Below are 22,823 nucleotides of genomic sequence, written 5' to 3' on the forward strand. Positions count from 1 at the left end.
TCATTTTCCTTATAATTTGAACTAGTTTAGTTAGCTGGTTTCCCAGGCTGAAACTAGAAGCAGCAAATGAGGAGAAGGGCTGGATAGGCAACCGGAGTGTAGGCAGTGAACACCGACAACCTGATAAAGAAGAAATTTAAAACTATGCATATGTTGTTAAAAAAAATTTTTTTTTTGAATCACTGTATATCCATCAAGGGTGCTTTTGAGGAAGGGGCATATACCTCTCCACTGAATCCTAGTGATTGACGTTCGTAATGAATACTGGAACTAATAATTGATTTCCAAAGTGATGGCACCAAAATGTGGAGTGAAGATTAAGTTGAACAGTAGGTTTAGGAGGGTTCAGGGGCGTAAATACTTTTTAGGAAAAATCTTTCAAAAATAAGTTTTGGTGCTTAAAGGGTGAAGTTCCCATTATTGATGTTTAGAAAATTTATTTATGAGAAATACCCCTATCCTAGTCTTGCTGGATCAATGAGATGATTTTATATTTGGTATGTATTTGAATGTATTTGTGTCAGATTTTGTCTCCTGCATGTATGATCCTAAGAGGCAGACGACTCATTATAGTACAAAAGGTGTAATTTGGATATAAAATATTGGCCTCACAGTATTTTGTAAAGTTTGTGTAGTGTTGTGGACCTTGTGGATGTGTTTCCCTCCAGAATGTCTTATTCTCATACAGGTGTGTCTTACAGAGAAAACAACTAATACTTACAGTCATGATGTTTTTGTAGAAGCTGTTCTGATGTATAGTATATATTTTTGCTATATTTTCCTATCACTGTGAATATATTGAATAACTTTATCATAACAGCATTTACAGGTATGTTTGTGTGAGAAGTAAGTGAGGTGTTAAACTTGTAGACTCTTTTTGGTTTAGTAGGAAATTGTTTTGAATCCATCTTTCCCCCAGATGGAAAAGGAGTGCCCGTCTGTTGTGGTTTATGAAGCTTCTGGGCCCCACCCCTGCCCAGCTCTCAGACCTCATCACTATATTCCCCCTCATATTGAACCTTCTTTCAGTTATTTGATTTTGAACCTTGCCTCTAGGCTTTCTGCATAGGCTATTTCCTTTGCCTGGTCCCCACTTCCTCTCCCAGGGCCACTTTCCTGGCTAAATCTTACTCTTCCTTTGGGAACCTCAGTTAGGTACCTCCTGCTGCATGTAATTATAGGATCCTGTGTGGCCTAGAAATTAGCTTGTAAAGCATGTTGTTGAAATCACTTGTTTCTTGGGTTCCTCGGCTGTATTTTAACCCTGGGAATTCAGGCCGTGTATCTGCTTTATTCACCTAGAATGTACCTGTACATCAGAAGGGCTCCGTGAACATTTGCTGAGGAGAGGCAGTGGAAAGACTGATTAATCAATCAGCAATGGTATAAATTGTGGTGGTTACTGTGACCACAAATCTAAACTAAGGACAGTCCTGGTGGACACTGTATTGGTTCAGAGAATGCGATGTGATCGTACCAGGTATGAGTTACTCTCACATGCAAATCCTAATTCTTTTTTCTTGGTTTGGATAAGAAACTTTGAAATTCTCTTAGAGGCCAATCATAACTGTGTGAATCATAATTCATCTTCGTGAACCAATCCATATTTTGAATTTATATCTGCCATATTACAAGTGTTCGTATGTAAATTTTTTCCTATAAGCCTTCATAAAATGCCTTTTATGTTTCTGTACCAGTTTCTAAAAGATTTTATATGTAGAATCTTGAGGGCCAAAGGCTTAAGATTTAGGAATACTTTATTGGGCTCTGTTGTGTGCATAATGCTGATGGCTCAGTCCCCACAGTGCTTGTTCATTTACTGACCCATATTAAATTGCTTCCCTTAAACAAGAGCAGGAATCTTAGATGAGAAAAAGTTTTGTATACTTCTTTTTCTTTTAATCATTTTTTATTTTAAAGAAGGAGTTTTTTTCCCGTGAATTAATAACTGCTGTTAATTTCAGAAAAGTAGGAATGCTTATCAACTGATTCTGTATGTACGTTCTCTTCAGTTTGCTGGTTGGGTCAGGATCATTAGTTCTGATTATATTCAAGGCACTTTGGTCATATCTAACAGAACTAGAACTAGACTAGCTCATGAAAAAAAGGACATTGGTGTGTGGAGGAGGGAAAGGAGTAATATTTTATCACTAGTATTTTAGAGAATTTAAAGCAATAATAAAATCATCTAAAAGTCTGTCTGCTTTTTTATTGTCACCATGATTCTGTACCGACAGTTCACCCCCTTTTGTCTGTACCCACCTTCGATCTTTCCTACCACCTGGCCCTTGTTAGACCACTGAAAAAAAGTGATTTGTTATAAGGCTACAAAACCCAAAAGCAGGGAGGGTGGCTTGGTATCCCAAGAGACTGCTGAATGGAATTGGAAAAGTAGCAGGAATCCAACCAAGCAGCGCTTCTCAGTTTTTCTCCCTTAGGCTATGTTCATCTCTGCACACAAACTTTATCTTTCTCTGTTCCACAGCTCCCAGTTTCACCTGTCAGTTCCAACCCACTTGAGCTAGCATCTTTATCTTAATCCCAAATTCCAGGGTTAGAGAATCTGATTGGCCCACCATGGAGTCAGGGGTCCACTAGTCAGCTATGGCCAGGGCAGTGTTATGTAGGATAGTCATAACTATTGAGGCCCATACCTCAGCAGTGGGGGAAGTTCTCAGAGAAGATGAATGGATTGGGCAGCTGTGGCAAAAGCATAAATACATATATCTATACATGTGCATATATGTAGATATATATACATGTACACATATGAATTTTAACATTATTGAATAATAACTTGCCTATGGTTAAAAAAACCCAGCATGATAGTATTAAATGAAGAGTAGAAGTATGCTGCTCTTCTCCCACTGAGGTCACCAGTTTTAACTGTTTCCGATTATAGTTCTTTTTTCTTCATTGAGATATAACATAAAATTCACTGTTTTAAAATGTACAGTTCATTGGGTTTTAATATGTTCACTATGAGTGCAATTATCACCACATTATTTCCATCACCCCAGAAAGAAGCCCCATATCTGTTAGCAGCCACTCCCAGTTGCCCCCTCCTCCCTTCTCTTGCAACCACTAATTTACTTCTGTCTATGGTTTACCTAATCTGGACATTTCATATAAATGGGCACATATAACTTGTGGCTTTTTGTGTCTGGTTTCTTTAACTTAGCATAATGTTATCGAGGTTCATCTGTGTTGTAGCATGTATCAGGACTGTATTCCTTTTTATGACCAAAAATAATATTCCATAGTATGGATATACCATATTTTGTTTATTCACTTATCCATAGGTGAACACTTGGCTATTGTGAATAGTGCTGCTATAAACATTCATGTACAAGTTTTTGTGTGAATATATGTTTTCAGTTCTCTTGGTAATATGTCTCAGAGTCGGATTGCTGGGCCATCTGGTAATTATATGCTGGAACTTTTTCCCAAAGTGTGTGCACCATTGTACACTTCCACCAGCAATGTATGAGGGTCCCAATTTCTCCAGTCCACTTCAACACTTGTTATGATCTATTGTTTTATTAGTAATAGCCATCCTAATGGGGGTGAACTGGTATCTCATTGTGATTTTGATTTATATTACTGTAATGATAATAGTATAATAGTGTCTTTTCATATACATATAGGCCATTTATATATCTCATTTGGAGAAATGTCTCTTCAAGTTCTTTGCAGGTTTTTGTTGATATTTTTATTTTTTTTGGCCACGCCACGCAGCTTGCAGGATCTTAGTTTCCCGACCAGGGATTGAGCCTGCGCCCTCTGCAGTGAAAGTGCAGAGTCCTAACCACTGGACTGCCAGGGAATTCCCCTTTGCAGATTTTAAATTGGGGTTTTGTCTTTTACTGTTGAGTTATAAGAGTTCTTTATATATTCTGAATATTAGACCCTTATCAGATATATGATTTGGAAATATTTTCTACCATTCTATAAATTGTCTTTTCACTTTCTTGATAGTGTCTTCTGATGCAAATTTTTAATTTTGATGATGTCCAATTTATCTCTTTTTCCTTTAGTTGCTTATGCGTTTGGTGTCATATTTAGGAAACCATTGTCTTATGCAAGGTCACAAAGATTAACACCTATGTTCTTTCTAAGAATTTTTAAGTTTTAGCTCCTTACATTGAGGTCTTGGATCCATTTTGAATTAATTTTTGTATATGGTATGAGGTAGGGATCCAAATTCATTCTCTAGCATGTGGATATCTAGTTGTCCCAGCACGTTGTGTGTGTGTTTGTGTTTTAACATTTACCAGTTTATTTTGAAGGATATCAAAAAGGATGCAGATGAAGAGGTACATAGGGCAAGGTGTGGAAGGGTCCCTTGTGGAAGAGTTTCTGTCTCCATGGAACTTGGGTGCGCTACCCTTTCAGTATGTGGTTGTGTCCACCAGTCTGGAAGCCCCACAGCACTGTTTGTTGAAAAAACTATTCTTCCCCCACTGAATGGGTTTGGCAACTTTGTTTAAAAAATGTGTATGTGTGTGTATCAATTGACCATAGATGTATAGCTTTATTTCTGAACTCTCAATTTCATTCCGTTGATCTATATGTTTACCCTTCTGCCAGTACTATGTTGTCTTGATTACTGTAGGTTTGTAGTAAGTTGTTTTTATTTTTTTTTTGTGCAGAATAATTCTTTATTTTATTTTACTTTAATTTTTGGCTGTGTTGGGTCTTCGTTTACTTTGCAAGGGCTTTCTCCAGTTGCGGCAAGCGGGGGCCACTCTTCATCGCGGTGCGCCGGCCTCCTCACTGTCGCGGCCTCTCGTTGTGGAGCACAGGCTCCAGATGCGCAGGCTCAGTAGTTGTGGCTCATGGGCCTGGTTGCTCCGCGGCATGTGGGATCTTCCCAGACCAGGGCTCGAACCCGTGTCCCCTGCATTGGCAGGCAGATTCTCAACCACTGCGCCACCAGGGAAGCCCTGTAGTAAGTTTTTTTTTTTTTTTTTTTTTTGTAGTAAGTTTTGAAGTGATATGTGAGTCCTCCAAATTTGTTCCTTTTTTTTTTTTTTTTTTAAGATTGTTTTGGCTCTTCAGAATCCCTTGTATTTCCATATGAATTTAGGATCAGTCTGTCATTGCTGCAAAAAAAGGCACTTGGCATTTTGATAGGGATTGCATTGAATGTGTAGTGCGTTTAGTTCTTTTGGTAATAGAGAATAGTAAAGATTACAAATTCTATGGGATAGGGAGGGTGGGAGGGAGATGCAAGAGGGAGGAGATATGGGGATATATTTATATGTATAGCTGATTCACTTTGTTATAAAGCAGAAACTAACACACCATTGTAAAGCAATTATACTCTAATAAAGATGTTAAAACAAAAAACAAAACAAAAAAGATTACAGATTCTAGAGCCAGACTGCTTCTTAACTACAGGGCCATACCCAGGATATTTGTCTATAATCATTTTTTAATATATCCCTTCTTTATACTACAGAATTATTTTCAGTAATAATCATGAAATAAAGCTATATGCAGTGCTTAAGGTAATTACATATTTTCAAAATAGATCTAGACATTGCTTCTATCAACTTCTCCCTGCCCATTTTAGAACTTTTTTTGTTGAGTTCTGTTATGTTGATGTTGTTTCATGTTGGTATAGGTACCACATTTTAGATTTGAATAAGTTTGTATTAATTGTATAATTAATGAATTCTTTGTATTAAGAATAACTTAGTAAGTTTCAGCAGACAAAACTCAACTGTTTACTTGGTAGTGTTTATACCTACCTAATAGTTTGAATTTTGGTCTTTTAGTTATAGTTTGATATAATAATATTTTATATAAAGAATTGTCCGATGACTAATAAGTGAATTTTGATAAAACTGAAACATCTGCAAAAGACACAAATTAGAGAGATACCAAATCTTTCCACTGATGTTACTAACATATTTTCATAATTCATTCTTTAGCTTTAAAACAAATAGCCATTTAAGAAGAATACATTTCAATTTTAAGATATGATTCAGATTCAGTAAAATTTTCATGTATGAGTAAAATTTGCACCTACTGCACCTCTCACTTCTCACTGTTTCACTGATTTATTAAACACAAATAACAATTCCAACAAGTTGTCCCATGGAAGATAGAATTGAAGTAACTCAAGTTCTCCTTCTTCATCTTTACAATCACTGGGTTATTGTTTGTTTATTTAAAATCTTTTGTATACATGTAGGACTCTAGAGTACCACAGGGCTTGGGGGATACTAACTGCTCTAACCAAATTTGGACTGTTGTGTACCACTGAGAAATTTACTATCCAGACATATTCATGTAGCTGTGTCTGTTGGGAGCCAAGTGTGTAACTGAGGATTCTTCAAATTAACTTCTATGTAGAATGCAATATTCATGAAAGGTTAAGTAGTAAAAATTTGCTAATTTGATACTACCACATATATTACTAAAACTCAGCAGTAGTTTTAGTTTATTTCGCACAATTGTTTGGGATTAATACCAACAAAAGCTTTTCCAAGGAAGAATATTTTATCACTGACATTGTTTAGAATTGCCAATTCAGAGTGATGGTAGAAGCAGAATGAATTTTAGTTGGTTTTATTATTTTTAAATTCTCTGCAGGAAATGTATCTCTTATTGCTAGCACTTAGGGTAGACTACTCCTACCACTTCTGTAGTAGGTCACTGCTTGGCCCTTCTTACTTCCTAACTTTGAGTGTAAACATGTCAAATTAATTAACCTTTCTTTACCTCAATTTTATCATCTGTAAAATGGGACTGATAAGAGAATCCAGTTTTTAAGCCTGTTAAAAGGATTAAATGAGATAATGCATATAAAGTGCTTAGAATAGTGCCTGGCATAGTCTTTTAAGCGTTCACTAAACATTAGCTACTATACTTTGGTAAAATTTATAATTTACAACCATTTCTAAACAATATATATTTTACTTCCATTTGAGTCTCAATGTGTACTTTCCCCCCATCCTCGTTTTTGAAGACTTCTTTAGAGCTGTTTTAAGTTCACCACAAAATTGAGCAGAAGACATAGAGATTTCCCAAATACCTCCTGCCCCACACATGCATAGTCTCCCCTCTGTTATCAACATCTACTACCAGGGTGGTGCATTTGTTATAATTGGTGAACTTACACTGACACATCATTATCACCCAAAGTCCGTAGTTTACATTATGGTTCATTCTTGGTGGTGTATATTCTGTCGCTTTGGACAAATGTATAATAATATGTACATACATACATTCATCATAGCAGCATACAGGATAGTTTCTGTGCCCTAAAAATCCTCTGTGCTCTGCCTGTTAATCCTCCTCTCCCCTCTAACCCCTGGCAACCACTGATCTGTTTTTTACTGTCTCCATAGTTTTTTTTGCCTTTTCCAGAATGTTATATAGTTGGAATCATATAGTATGTAGCTTTTTCAGATCGACTCCATTCACTTGTGATATGCATTTAAGTTTCCTCCATGTGTTTTCCTAGCTTGATAAGTGCATTTCTTTTTGGCACTACATTCCATTGTCTGGGTATACCACAATTTACTTATCCATTCACCTAGTGGAGGACATCTTAGTTGCGTCTAAGTTTTGGCAGTTACAAATAAAAACTGCTATAAACATTTGTGTATAGGGTTTTCGTGGACATAAGTTTTCAACTCCTTTGGGTAAGTACCACGGAGTGCCATTGGTATGGGTAGAGTATGTTTAGTTTTATATGAAACTGCCAAACTGTCTTCCAGAGTTGCTGTACTATTTTGCATTCCCTCCAGCAATGAATGAGAGTTCCTCTTGTTCCACATCCTCTCCAGCATTTGTTAGTATTCTGGATTTTGTAGTGTAGAGGTAGCTCATTGTTGCTTTAATTTGCAATGTGGTGCATCTTTTGCCACCTGTATGTATTCTTTTTTTAAAAATATCTTTATTGGAGTATAATTGCTTGACAATGGTGTGTTAGTTTCTGCTTTATAACAGAGTGAATCAGCTATACATATCTCCTATACATATCTCCTCCCTCTTGCGTCTCCCTCCCACCCTCCCTATTCCACCCCTCTAGGTGGTCACAATGTATATATTCTTTTGTGAGGTGTCTGTTCAGGTCTTTGGCACATTTTTTAATTGGGTTGTTCATTTTCTTATTGAGTTTTAAGGGTTCTTTGTCCTCCAACTTTGTTCTTCACTATTGCTGGCCATTCTGGGTCTCTTGCCTCTCTCTAACTTTAGATTCAGTTTGTCAGTATGCACAAAATAACCTGTTGGAATTTGATTGGAATTGCGTTGAATGTATAGATCAAGTTGGGAAAAAGCAACATCTTGAAAATATTGTCTTCCTCTCCATGAACATGGACTGTCTCTCCATTTATTGAGTTCTTCTTTGATTTCTTTTGAGTTTTGTAGCTTTCCTTCTCTAGATCTTATACATATTTTGTTAGATTTATACCCAAAAACTTAATTTTGGGGAATGCTACTACAAATGACACTATGTTTTTAATTTCAAATTCTACTTGTTCACTGGGAGTACATAGGAAAAGTGATTGACTTTTGTATGTTAGCCTTGCATTCTGTAACCTTGTTTTAATAGCTTATTAGTGCCAGGAGGGTTTTTTTGGTTGATTCTTTTGGGTATTCTATGTGGAAAACCATGTCATCTGCAAACAGAGTTTTATTATTTTCTTTTCCTATCCATATACCTTTATTTCCCTTCCTTGTCTTACTGCATTAGCTAGGACTCCAGTACCATGTTGAAAAGGAGTGGTGAGAGAGGGGGCATCCTTACCTTGTGCCTGTTCTTAGTGAAAAAGCTTCTGGTTTCTCACTTATACTATTTTTAATTCTTCTGTTGCTTTCCTTTTAGATTTACAGGCATATTCTTTTTTCCTCCAACAATTTTAGATACTAATTCAAGGCTTTCACTGAGGAAATTAGTGTCTCTTTACTGCCCTCCATTGCTTCTACCAAATTTGTGTCAGTCATTGTATATTACCAAAGTTTATAATATTTATATTCTATCTGTGACTTTAATTTGTGCTTCGTCTGATCATGTTAGAAAGGTTAAAAATCAGAGTAAATGAACTACTGAATATAACCAAAAAGAAATACATGGATATAGAGAGCAAACTAGTGGTTACCAGTGGGGAAGAGGAAGGAAGGAGTGGCAAGATAGGGGTAGGAGATTAAGAGGTACAAACTGCCATGTATAAACTATCTTGTCATTAAATTATTTTGGTTTAAGAATAGTCTTTTAAGAGCAAGGTAAAATCATTTCTCTTAAACCCCAAGGTTTAATATCAAGCCATAATTTACAGTTTTTCATAATAAAATAGGTCTTGGACTTCATCAAGTGCTTGGTTCTGTATCCCCCGAGAAGGTCATTTTTTTTTTCTTTAATCTTTTAGTGTGGCAGATTACACTGATAGATTTTCTAATAACAAACTGTTTTGCATTATTGGGATAAAAGTACTGCTTGAACATGATTTTTTTAATATATATTCCATTGGATTCAGAAGTTAATAGTTTATATAGGAGTTTTGCTTCTTTATCTTTTGTGAAGTTGTCCTGAAACTTTGCAGAATTTTCTGGACTTGGGACTTCATGGGATTGGGAGGAAGGATTAGCTACTGTTTCTTTTGTTTCTCTCATTGATATTGGACCTACAATTTTTTTTGACCAAATTGTGATAAAAATAAGAACTCAGTCTTCTAATCTTGTGCCAATTTTGGCAACTTATATTTTTTCAGAAATTTATCCATTTTATCTGAATTTTCAAAATTATTAGTTCATACTTCATGATATTATATATAGTTTTTAGTATTTATCTATAGCATTTCTTCTTTTAAAGTTTTGTTACTTTTTCCTTATAGTGTTGTGTCTTATTTGTATCCTGTTGTTTTTATTTATTTGTATATTTTATTCTTTCTTTCTTTTTATCTTTTTCTCCTGTACAGGCGTGCCAGAAAATTTGTCTGTCTTAATATTAATCATTTGTATTGGTGTTTTTGTTCTCCATTCCATTGATGTCTGCCCTTAGCTTTATTTCCTTTCTTACTTTTTGGTTTGTTTTATTGCTCTTTTTTTTTTAATTAAAAATTTTTTTCTTTTAAATTAATTTATTTTTTGGCTGCATTGGGTCTTTGTTGCTGCGTGTGGGCTTTCTCTAGTTGCGGCGAGCAGGGGCTGCTCTTTGTTGCGGTGCACGGGTTTCTCATTGCGGTGGCTTCTCTTGTTGTGGAGCGCGGGCTCTAGGCGCATGGGCTTCAGTAGTTGTGGCACGTGGGCTCAGTAGTTGTGGCTCACGGGCTCTAGAGCGCAGACTCAGTAGTTGTGGCGCACGGGCTTAGTTGTTCCGCAGCATGTTGGATCTTCCCGGACCAGGGCTCAAACCCGTGTCCTCTGAATTGGCAGGCGGATTCTTAACCACTGCGCCACCAGGGAAGTCCCTATTGCTCTTTTTTTAGCTTCTTAACTTGAATGCTAATAAACTCACCTATTTCCATTCTCTCTTGGTATTTGATAAATGTGTTAAAATCTGTAACTTTCTTCCTGAACACCACTTTAGTAGCCCACAGATATTAACCTGTACAGGTTTCTTTGTCATCCAAGAGTATTTGATAATTATCACTCCATATTCCTTTCTAAACTAAGGATTTTTTAATAGTATAAGTTTATTTGTTTTTTCTTAAATCATCAAGGACATGAGGATGCAGTTGTTTTAAGCTTTCCTTTTGTTATTGAGTTCTTACCTTGTCACATTTTGGTCAGAAAACATTGTATGTTTCATATCTATTGAGGTTTCCTTTGTGGCTAGTACATAGAACTTTTTGTGAATGTCCTGTGTACTTAAGAAATACACTCTCTGTTTGGATATTTATATATTTATTAGAGAACTTATCTTATTCATTTTGCTATATTATTTGTTTTTGTGTTTTGTGCTTAATTTATGTTTCTGAGAGAGCTGTGGAAAAGTCTAATTGTGATTGCTGTTTTATTTTTTTTCTCTTTAGTTTTGAAAGTTGTTGCTTTATGTATTTTGGAGGCTATGTCAGGTATATATGTATCTTATTTTCTTAAGCAGTAGTGTGTTAAAATTTAATTTATTTATATTTGTATTATTGCATTTTTTCCCCACTGAAGAGAATTTTGACATCATTTTCACTAAGTTCTCCTGGCATTTTATTCACATCATTTTTTTTACTCCGGACTGTTATCTTTTCGTGGATGTTCTTTAATGAGCCTGTTGAATCACTCCTTTAATTTGTGTCAGTTGCTTTTTAGGTTTGTTGCTTAGTTTTCATACTGGGATTTTTTTTTGTCCATTGCATTCATGAATTCTGTTGTTTCTTGGATCCTGTGTCTACCTCTTTATTGAAGTCTTTTAAAATTTTAAATTCTTTTTAGGAAAGGTTGTGTGAGAAGAAGAATAAGAGGCGCATTACATAATGATAAAATAGTCAGTTCACCAAGAAGACCTAAATGTAAATACACCTAGCAAGAGTTTCAAAATACAAGCCGAAACTGACAGAACTAAAAAGGAGAAATAGACAAGTCTGCAATTATAGTCGGACATGCTACTACTCTTCTCAGAACTGTACCAGAACTAGTGGAGAGAAAAGCAGCAAGGATATAGAACACCATCAGTCAAATAGATCTCACTATTGTAGAACCCTCTACTTAACAACAGCAGAATACACATTCTTTTCAAGTGCACATGGAACATTCATTCACCAAGGTAAACCACATCCTAAGTCATAAAACAAATATTTAACAAACCTAAGAGAATTGGAATCATCAAAGTATGTTCTCTGACCATAATGTAATTAGAATAGAAATCAGTAACAGATAACAAGAAATTCAGACTTGTGAAAATAACATTCTGAACAATTTGTGGATCAAAAAGAAGTCACAAGGGAAATTTTAAAATATTTTAAACTAAAGGAAAATGACAACACAACATATCAAAATTTGTGAGATAAGCCAAAGATGTACTGAGAGACTTCAAGGGCATTTATTAGAAGAGAAGAAAGGTCTCAAACCAATAATTTAAGCTTATACTTTATGAAACTAGAAAAGAGGAGCAAAATAAACCCAAATCATACAGAACAAAGGAAATAATATAGAGCAGAAATGAATGAAGTTGAAAACAGCATATCAATGAAACCCAAAGCTAGTTGGGTGTTCTGTTTTTTTACCCAAAAAGATCAATAAAATTCATATGCATCTTCAGACTGGCAAAGAAAAAAGAAAGGAAGACAAAGATTACTGACATCAGGAACAAAATGGGAGATACTGTTAGAGACATGTGAAAGAATAATACAGACACGAAAAGAATAATACAGACAGCTCTATGGGCATAAATTGAACGACTTGGATGAAATCGACCAACTCCTTAAAAAACACCCTATTTATTTCCTATTTCTTTTGTAACAAACTACCACAAATTTAGTTGCTTAAAACAACATAAATTATTTTTTTACTACAGTAGAGTTGATTTACAATGTTGTGTTAATTTCTGCTGTATAGCAAAGTGATTCAGATATATATATATATACACACACACACACATTCTTTTTTATATTCTTTTCCATTATGATTTACACAAGATATTGAATATAGTTCCCTGTGCTATACAGTGGGACCTTGTTGTTTATCCATTCTATGTATACTATTTCGCATCTGCTAATCCCAAACTCCCAATCCATCCCGCCTCCACCCGCCTCCACCTTGGCAACCACAAGTCTGTTCTCTATGAGTCTGTTTCTGTTTTGTAGGTAAGTTCATTTGTGTCATATTTTAGATTCCACATATAAGTGATGTCATATGGTAGTTGTCTTTTTCTGTCTTACTTCACTTAGTAGGATAATCTCTAGGTCCATCCATGTTGCTGCAAATGGCATTACTTCATTCTTTTTTATAGTCAAGTAGTTTTCATTGTATATATGTTCCACATCTTCTTTATACATTCATCTGTCGATGGACTTTTAGGTTGATTCCATTTCTTGGCTATTGTGAATAGTGCTGCTGTGAATATAGGGGTTCATGTATCTTTTTGAATTATAGTTTTGTCCATATATATGCCCAGGACTGGGGTTGCTGGATCATATGGTAACTCTATTTTTAGTTTTTTGAGGAACCTCCATACTGTTTTCCATAGTGGCTGCATCAACTTTCATTCTCACCAGCAGTGTGGGAGGGTTCCCTTTTCTCTCTCCTCCCTCTCCAGCATTTGTTACATAAATTTATTATCTTACACTTCTGGAGGTCAGAAGTCTGATTTGGGTCTCACTGGGATAAGATCAAGTTGTCAGCAGGACTGCATTCCTTTCTGGAGGCTCTAGGGGAGAATCTACTTCCTTGTCTTTTTTCCAGCTTCTAGAGTTTGCCAACATTTCTTGGGTTGTGGCCCCCCCTCCATCTTCAAAGCCAGCAACAGCTGGTCAAGTTTTTCTCACATCTTCTTACTCAGACTTCCTCTTCTGCCTCCTACCACTTTTAAGGACCCTTGTAATTACCTTGGATCCCCCCAGATAATCTCCCTGTTTTAAGGTCAGCTCCGCCTAAATTCCCTTTTGCCATGTAACAGTATATTCACAGGTTCTGGGGATTAGAATGTGGACATCTTTGCGGGGGTGTGTGTGTGCATTATTCTGTCTACCACAGCCACCTACTATCCAGACTCACTCAAGATAAAATGGAGTTCCCTCCTCTCAGGTCCACTCTCCCTCCATTGCCCACCTGGAACCTCAGTTTTACTTTTTGTCTCTATGCATTTGCTTATTCTAGGTACTTCATATAAGTGGATACAGTATTTGTCTTTTTTGTCTGTATTATTTCACTTAGCATGTTTTTAAGGCACATTCTTGTTGCCGTCATTGTCTTTTGACAAATATACAAAAGCCAATTCAATAGAAAAATAAGATTATTTTCAATGAAGATATTGGAACAATTAGACATTTAAATGCAGAAATATTACTTGCAACCTAAATCTCATGCCTTATAGGAAAACAAACTCAAAATGGGTCATAGATCTAAGTGTTTAAACTGTTAAACATTTAGAAAGAAAGAGAAGATCTTCATGACCCAGGGTTTGGCTATGAGTTCTTAGACATAATTCCAAAGATACAATGCATAAAAACAAAAATTTGATAAATTGGACTTCATCAAAATTATAAACTTTGTTTTGCAAAAACATTGTTAGGCAAATGAAAGGCTGAGAGAATATACCTGAAAATCATATATCAGATAAAGGACATATCTAGAATATATAAGGAAAATGTAATGATTATTAAGCCAGTTTAAAAAGGGGCAAAAGATTTAAGTAGATTTGAATGGACACTTCACCAGAGAGGATATAAGGATGGCAAATAACCACATGAAAAGAATTCAGTATCATTAGTCACTAGGGAAATGCAAATTTAAAGCATAATGGGATATCACAACTACTGGTAGAGCTAAAAAAAATTTTTTTTTTTTTTTTTTTTTTTTGCGGTACACGGGCCTCTCACTGTTGTGGCCTCTCCCGTCGCAGACGCGCAGGCTCAGCAGCCATGGCTCACGGGCCCAGCTGCTTCGTGGCATGTGGGCTCTTCCCGGACCAGGGCATGAACCCGTGTCCCCTACATCGGCAGGCGGACTCTCAACCACTGTGCCACCAGGGAAGCCCTAGAACTAAAATTTAAAAAAAATTTTGACAATACCAGGTAGTGGTAAGAATGCAAACAGCTGAATCTCTTATACGTTGCTGGTGAAAATGCAAAATGGTACAGCCACTCTGGGAAATAGGCAGAATCTTAAAATGTTAGTCGTATATAATATATATATATATATATGTATGTGTATATACATGCACACACACACATATATATATATATCTAGCTGTCGCATTCTTAGGTTTTTTCCCCTAGAGAAATGAAAGCTTATGTTCACACAAAAACTTGCATACAAGTGTTTATAATGGTTTTATTTTTAGTCATCAAAAGTTGGAGACAATCTAAATGTCCTTCAACAGGTGAATGGAGAAACAAATTGTAGTTCGGCTGAACAGTGGAATATTACTCAGCAATAAAAAAGAAATGAACTATTGATACACTTATGTGTTGGGGGTTCCAAAACCAACCGTATGTTTGGAGATTCACTAAAATGACATATATGACTCAGTATGTAGTTGTACTCCTGGCTAAGATTTATTAAAGCAGCATGGTAAGGATACACAGCCAGATCACAAGGGGAAAAGACAGATGGAGTCTCTTGGAATTTATGCATAGGTTTCCTTATGCTCTCTCCCATGGGAGAGTTCATAGCTTGGAAGACTCGATATTGTTAAGATGTCAGTTCTCCTCAAATCTATACTATGCAATATAAACCTAATCAAAATTTCAGCAGACTTTATATAAAAGTCGACAAGTTGTTCCTCAAAATTATTTAGAAAACTTGAGGATCTAGAATAATCAAGACAGACTTGAAGACAAAGATGAAGAACATAACTACCTGATTTTAAGACTATCAAGCTATAGTGATTAAAACAATATGGTATTGGCATAAGGATAGACAACTAGATCAGTGTAACATAACAGAAAGTCTAGAAATACATTAATGTAAATACAATGAGTTGAGTTTGACAGTAGTGCCAAAGCAATTTATTTATTGATTTATTTTTTAAAAATCTGTCATTGCTGCTGAGGACCAACCAGGAGACTTTCCCCCAGTCACAACATCTATTTCTCATCACTGATGGACTTGGAACTATGATAGTTTGCTAATTCTATAGCAGGAAAGATTGGCAGTATATGAGTGAAGTTCCTGTCTTTGACCATGGGTTTAGTGAGTGCATATGTTTAGTGAGTGGTTATTTTTTGCATATTTTCTCTTTGGTAGATGTGTGACAGTTAATTGTTACTCTGTTTGCCAAAGCAGTTTACTGCTAGAAAGTTGTTTCATTAAATAATGCTGGTACAAATGGATATCTTTTTGGAAAAAAATGAGCCTTGATGTCTATGTCACACTATAATCAAAAACATTAATTTGATATGGATTACAGACTTAAATGTGAAAAGTGAAAAACAGGAGAATATCTTTATGACCTTGGGGTCAGTAAACATAAAAGAAAAAATTGAAAAGTTGGACTTCGTCAAAATTGAAAACTTCCCATCAAAAGACACCATTAAGAATGTCAAAAAGCAAGCTACAGATTAGGAGAAAATACTTGCCCTACATATATCTGACAAAAGACTTGCATCCAGAATACACAAAATTTGTACAAATCATTGATGCCACAACAAAATCTTTTTTTTTTTTTGGGCCGTACTGCGTGGATTGTGGGATTTTAGTTCCCCAACCAGGGAGTGAACCCTGGCCATTGGCAGTGAGAGCGTGGGGTCCCAACCACTGGACTGCCAGGGAATTCCCAACAAAATCATTTTTTTAAAAGATGGGCAAAATTAATAAGCAGGCACCTCACAAAAGGATTTATTGGAATGGTCAATAAACATGAAAAGGTGTACATCACTAGTCCTTAGGGAAATGCATATTCAAACCCCAGTGAAATATTACTGCATACCCAGCACAATGACTAGGATTAAAAAGATTGACAAGACCAGGTGTTGGTGAGGTTATATAGAACCCTCATATGCTGTTGGTGAGAGCGTGAAAGTGTATATATTTTTTGTTCCTCAGTTCCCCTGACCACTTAAACTAGGGCAGGATTGAGTGCAGTGGTGCCCACATTCAGATGGCCAGGAATTCATGGGAAATATAATAGAGTGATATGTGTGTGCTCAGCAGGTCTCTTGGTTGCAAATGGCCCAACTCGATTCTGCTTAAACCAGAGAAGATGAATGCGTTGTCTCAGGTAACAGTTCCTGAGAGGGTTAACGTCAGGCTGAATTACAGCCAAATACTTCACACTGTGTCTACAGAAATCAGCCTTTTTACTCCACTTTCCTCTGGGATGGCTTAGTTTTCAGACAGACCTTGGTCACTGTGGCCACATGCAGCTGCGGGATTATAACCTATAATGTTGAACCCAGCTACTAAGCCTTATTCCCAGGATTGTCCTTGATTGATGCATCCCTAAACTGATCATCAGAACCACTGTGAGGTCTAGGTCAGGTCCACCCTTGGGCTGGGAGTAACGGTGCTGTGGTTCCTCCCTCAAAAAGAGGCACTGTCACTAGAAAAAGGGGAAATGGATGCTAGTCTTGCAAAACAACCTATTTTCTCTACATTGTACTTATTTAATGTTTATTTCTCTAACTCCGATAGCTATGTCCCAGGCCCTTGCTAGACCCTGGAAATGTAAAGGTGAATTGTTTGTGAATAGAGAGCAGATCAGTAGCCTGGCATTGAAAACTCTGTGATGTGTTTGACCTCATCTTCCTTTTGTTCAGTAGCTTTATTCTTTTCCAGGCACTTTGTGCTCCATGTATTTGAATTTCTGGTAGTGTCCATCCTTGTCCTTGGTTTACCATTACTCTTTCTTGCCCCAGAGTGCTCTATGTCTGGAATATGCCCATCTGTCATACCTCAACATGTTTCAGTTCTGCCCTTCTTCCCAGGCCTGGCTCAAACACCTCTTTCAGAAGCCCTCACTGAGATTTTTTTGACCTACGCTAGTTTCTCTTCTTTGCTTTTGCCTGTTATTCTATCCATAGCTTATCTTATCTTTAAGTTCCTTCAATTCTAAATATCCAGATAGCACCTGGCAGAGTGCTGGGCACACAGTAGGCTTAATAAATAATGGATAGTTATTGTACTCTTTTTTTTTTTTTAAAGATGTTGGGGGTAGGAGTTTATTAATTTATTTTTACTGTGTTGAGTCTTCGTTTCTATGCGAGGGCTTTCTCTAGTTGTGGCAAGCGGGGGCCACTCTTCATCGCGGTGCGTGGGTCTGTCACTATCGCGGCCTTTCTTGTTGCGGAGCACAAGCTCCAGACGCGCAGGCTCAGTAGTTGTGGCTCATGGGCCTAGTTGCTCCGCAGCATGTGGGATCCTCCCAGACCAGGGCTCGAACCCGTGTCCCCTGCATTAGCAGGCAGATTCTCAACCACTGTGCCACCAGGGAAGCCCAGTTATTGTACTCTTGATAATTTTGGAATTATCTATTGTAGTCCTTTAATTGTCCAGCAGTACCAGATATTAGTAAGCTGGCCTTTACTTAAGAACATTTTGTATACATGTAAGTTACTTAGAAGTAACTTACTGCTTCCCAATCACTCTTTGATGTAGCTTCATCACCTGTGATGTGGTATATTCAAGTTTCTTACACAAATGCAGTCAGCATAGTGGTGTTCGCAGTCATGGCTGCATGTAGGTCTTTTCTTTAAACATCCATTTGGACTAGAAGCAAAAATACCCATTCTGGTCCCCTTCCCCCACCGTCCAATTCAGTAATCATTTATTGGCATGTGTCTAGTAGAGTAGTGGTTCTCAAGTGTTTGTGTGCATCAGAATCACCTCGAGGGTATTTTAAAACATGAATCGCTAGGCTTCACCTCCAGAGTTTCTGATTCAGTAGGTCTTGGATGGGCTGAAGAATTTGCCTAACAACCACTCAGGTGGTGCTAATACTGCTAGTCTGGGGACCAAGCTTTGAGGACTGGTTTACTAGTAGTAGATTTAACCCTCATTGCACATCAGAATCACTTCCTCGTTTTTCACCTCCACAAGTTCTTTTTAAGAACTGTCCTTTGCTCAGTTAAGTGAAAGCATTTGGAATCTCTGCTGCAGCATGGTATTAGCAGGATTTTATGAGTATTTCTAACAGAATCAGCTCCACAACAAATATAGACAGAATTCCTTTGCGCCACATCTCCATAACGCCTGTGTGATGAGTATGGTACCTGTGTGATGGTGGAAGTACTGACCAGCTATGGTTAGGTAGTTCTAGTTCATGAAAACATATATTCCTAATTCTGTTGATGATTCACTCTTTGGTCTTGACCAATTCCCATAATTTTTCAAAGTCTGGTTTTCTTTAACATGACATTAAAAACAGCTTTCTCTGATTTTGCAATCATCATTGCAAGAAGCATAAAATGGATGCTGAATCTTGGGAGCAGGGCAAGTTTCATGATAATTGTCTGAGGTATCTCCTGTAGATTGCTTATTAGTTGTAAGGGGAAGAAAGTAACTACAGTGGAGAAATTGGCTGTCACTTTGGGTGATGAAAATTAACGTCATCGATGAGGGGAAGATGGACATCTTGTCTCTAAATGATGTACCTACAAGGGCACAGCATCCTTATGTAGCACTCTGACTGGTAACACGTAACTGCAATCTACTCATAAGGAAACGTCAGACAGACCCAGTGAGGAGATTTCTATTCTTTAATAAAGGGTTTGTATTCTGCAGTGTCAGTGTCATAAGAGATAAAGATTGAGAAACTGTTCCAGAATAAAGGAGATAAAAAAAACATGATAGCTAAAAGCAGTATGTGATTCTAGACTGGGTCCTGTACTGAAGTGGAAAAAGTGCAATAAAGGATAGTGTTGGGTCAAATGACAAGTTGGAATATGGATGGTAGATTAGATAAAATGTATCAATTTTGAATTTCCTAAGATTGATAACAAGTACTGTGGTTATATAAGATAATCTCCTTATTCTTAGGAAACACATTGAACTATTTAAAGGTAAAAATAAATGATGTGTGTAATGTAATCTCAGGTGAGTCAGAAAAATATGTGGGAGAGAGAGAGCAAGCAAATAAAGTAAATGGGGCAAGGTTACAGGTGTTCTTTGTAATTATCATTGTGACATTTTTCACTGTGCCTTTTTGAAAGTTTGAAATTATTCCCAAATAAAAACTTTAAAAAAACCCACACCACCACTCTCTGCTCTTCATTTCAGGGTAATTGTAAAATTTTTTTAAAATCTGTATAAAAATGTTTTCGAAGATCAGTCTGCTTTTCAAATGATGGCTCCTGTTCTGCTTTGTCTGGGGAGCCTCGTATCTCATTCTGTGGGTGTCCTCAGGAGATTGTTAGCTCCTGAGAGCCTGCAGGGTGTCAGCCTCACCCTGATTGTAATATCCAACCCCCCACAGGGCAGCTTCTGGTGTCTTGTTCAGTGCTTCCAATAAGGTGCACACTAAACTAATGTGTGAACATTGTCTCTTATTACAGATTGTACCTTCAGCTTTGAACAGTATATTTTTCTTTCAGCTCAAAATGGAGTTAATCCTGGCTGGGAGAAGAAAGTAATTGAGTATTTTAAGGAAAAGCTGAAGGAAAATAATGCTCCTAAATGGGTGAGCTCATTGCTTTTGGTGGGGGAGGGGGTGGCGAGGGTTGGGCAGACTTGCAGTTTCTCACAGTAGAGCAGTAATCCACATACAGTTTAAATATATATAAATTAATGTTCACTGCCCTGTGCTTTAAGTGCATATGTATTAAAAGGTTTTTGGTCTCTTTTGCAACTTAAACTTAAATTCAAGCAAATAAGTGCTTCTATATTGGCGCCTCTAGGTGGCAGTAATTGACCATGAAAAAATGGGTAGTTGTGAGAGATTCGATTATCTTTTGTTTTATTACCTTCATTTTAAAAGAGTTGACATGTACGAGTTTTAAGAGAAGAGCTCAACAAAGCAAATGCCTTTCTGCTAATTGGAAAGTGTTATGAAGGAAAAGCATCCTTTTACATTATAGTCAAATGTCATCATACAAACTTGCAAGAACACAGGAAGTACTTTTGTTTAGCAATTGTGTTATATTAACCATTGAGATCATTTGGCTCCCTTGATGTTTTGTGTGTGTGTGTGTGTGTGTGTGTGTGTGTGAATTGCGGTTTGAGTCTGGATATATATGTCTATGTATATGTGCTTAATGTTTTATACACAGAATATTTTGACTTGATTGTTCGTTTTCATTAAAGGTACCATCATTGAATGAAGTTCCCCTTCATTATTTGAAACCTAACAGTTTTGTCAAGTTCCGTTGCATGATTCAGGATATGTTTGACCCTGAATTTTACATGGGAGTTTATGAAACCGTTAACCGAAACACAAAAGCACGTGTATGTATTGCTTTATTCATGAAACTTACTGTTTACAATTAGTAGTATTAATTTTGTCCGTGTGTTGTTTATGGTAATTTTGATTCTGATAGATTGATATAATACTGTTATTTTTTTGCTTTGGGTCATAGGTTCTTCATTTTGGAAAATATAGAGATGTAGCAGAGTGTGGGGTATGTATACTTAAAATATATTCACTGATATGATTTTTTTTTGATCTAAAAATCTCTTAGAAGGTGGAATATTGTAAATGATAAAATTAATTCCTTTCTTTTCCTAATACCTATATACCTGCTTCTTAAAATTACAGGTCATGATAAGTCCTTTTAAAATGAAACGTAGAAGAAAAATGAAAGAAGATTAATTTAGGGCTTTACACGTGCTTAATTAAATTTGATTAAATCCTGCCCTGTTTTCCTGGGAGGAAAAAAGTAAACTTAAGCTTTCTTTGATAAAAGGAAGTAATAGAAACTCTCTTACATATCAGTAATGGGAAAGGGAAGAAGACAGAATCCTGGATATAATTATAGTTGTAAAAGGGGTAGTTTTGAGATAGAAACTTACTAGAAAAGCAATTAGAGAAACCACAGTATATCTGCATTTTCTTTGGTATTGCTTTTCTGATAGTAGAAGAACAACATGCAGAATTAAACTTAATTTCATTCAGACACCTGTTCAACATGCCTGGCATTGTGACTGGGGAAAGTTTAAAACTTATTTCTGGTTTAATAGTAGAAGAAGATTATCAGCATGTCAAAATATATTAACTAAAAATATCTCATATTTTGCTTTTTGTGTGTTTTTCATGTGGTACTATTGAAACACAGGTGGTAATTTTCAATTGTTAGAAAGAAAACAAGTATCACAGGTGGGGATTGACCAGGCAGGTGCTGAGGCACGACCCCAGTAGAAAGGTGAGCCTCAGTAGTTACCTCCATTCTGGATCTATTAGATTTCTGCTTTGCAGTCCAGAATCTTAGTTTAATCAGGTTATTTAGGGCTTTTTACATTCTGGGAGTCTGACTCCTGCTTACCCAAACCTCAAGAGGTTGATATATAAACCCTAATCCTAGCCTGTTAATTCACAGTATAAATTGTTTCTGTTGAATAAATGTTTTAGCCCAGCGGGCTGATCTGTATGGGAGAAAAGCCCTAATTTGAAAGGTTGCTATAAAGAAAAAATGATAACTTCCTATACTTACTTAGAATAACAGACTCATGAATGATGGATTCGTTTAATCTTACACATGATGGCCTCCAGCTCTCCCATTTCTTTTTCCTTTAGGGTGTCCCATAGCATGCACCATTGTGCAAGTCTAATGAATCAACTTTAGGTTTTCTGCATCCCTTGTTTGAGGGGCCCTAAGCCATATTAGGCTAATAAATTAATACACATATTTTTTCCTAGTACACAATAATGCAGTGTCTCTATAGCTCAACAATCTCAGCCTCTGGAAATGGGAAAATGAAATAGGTGAGACTGTCTATCTGTGACACTCCCAAAGGCAAAGAGTTTTTATTTTGTACTACATTGCTAAAGAGTCATAAGTAAAAGCACCATACCAGGAAAAGGGAACTTTGGCCCTGGAAAGAAATACACAGAAAAAACTTAGCTTATATATATTATCTCAGGCTCAATTGATATCTCTGGGATTCTTTCTTTGTTTCCTTTCTTTCTTTCTTTTTCTCTTAAAAAACAGAATATAGATTTTATTTACTTTTAAGGGGTTTTTTTTGGTACTCTAAAAGTAATATGTGTTTGTTGAAATAATTTTTTCAATATTACATCTTGGGTCCTCTCTGCCTCTTATCTCTAAGTATATTTGAAATAG

The 22,823-nt window shown here is 36.5% G+C and overlaps 1 protein-coding gene across 2 annotated transcripts in view; it reads left to right on the top strand.

Moving 5' to 3' along the window:
- Positions 1–22,823, top strand: part of MCMBP (minichromosome maintenance complex binding protein) — a 67,125-nt gene that overhangs the window by 1,262 nt on the left and 43,040 nt on the right. For both annotated transcript variants that reach the window (XM_065893876.1, XM_065893877.1), the window contains exons 2-4: positions 20,142–20,227; positions 20,851–20,991; positions 21,123–21,164. In XM_065893876.1, coding sequence (XP_065749948.1) covers positions 20,142–20,227; positions 20,851–20,991; positions 21,123–21,164 — 269 coding nt within the window. The remainder of the gene's footprint in view (positions 1–20,141; positions 20,228–20,850; positions 20,992–21,122; positions 21,165–22,823) is intronic.

Source organism: Phocoena phocoena, chromosome 16, assembly GCF_963924675.1.
Source record: "Phocoena phocoena chromosome 16, mPhoPho1.1, whole genome shotgun sequence".
In the NCBI taxonomy this organism is placed as follows: Eukaryota; Metazoa; Chordata; class Mammalia; order Artiodactyla; family Phocoenidae; genus Phocoena; species Phocoena phocoena.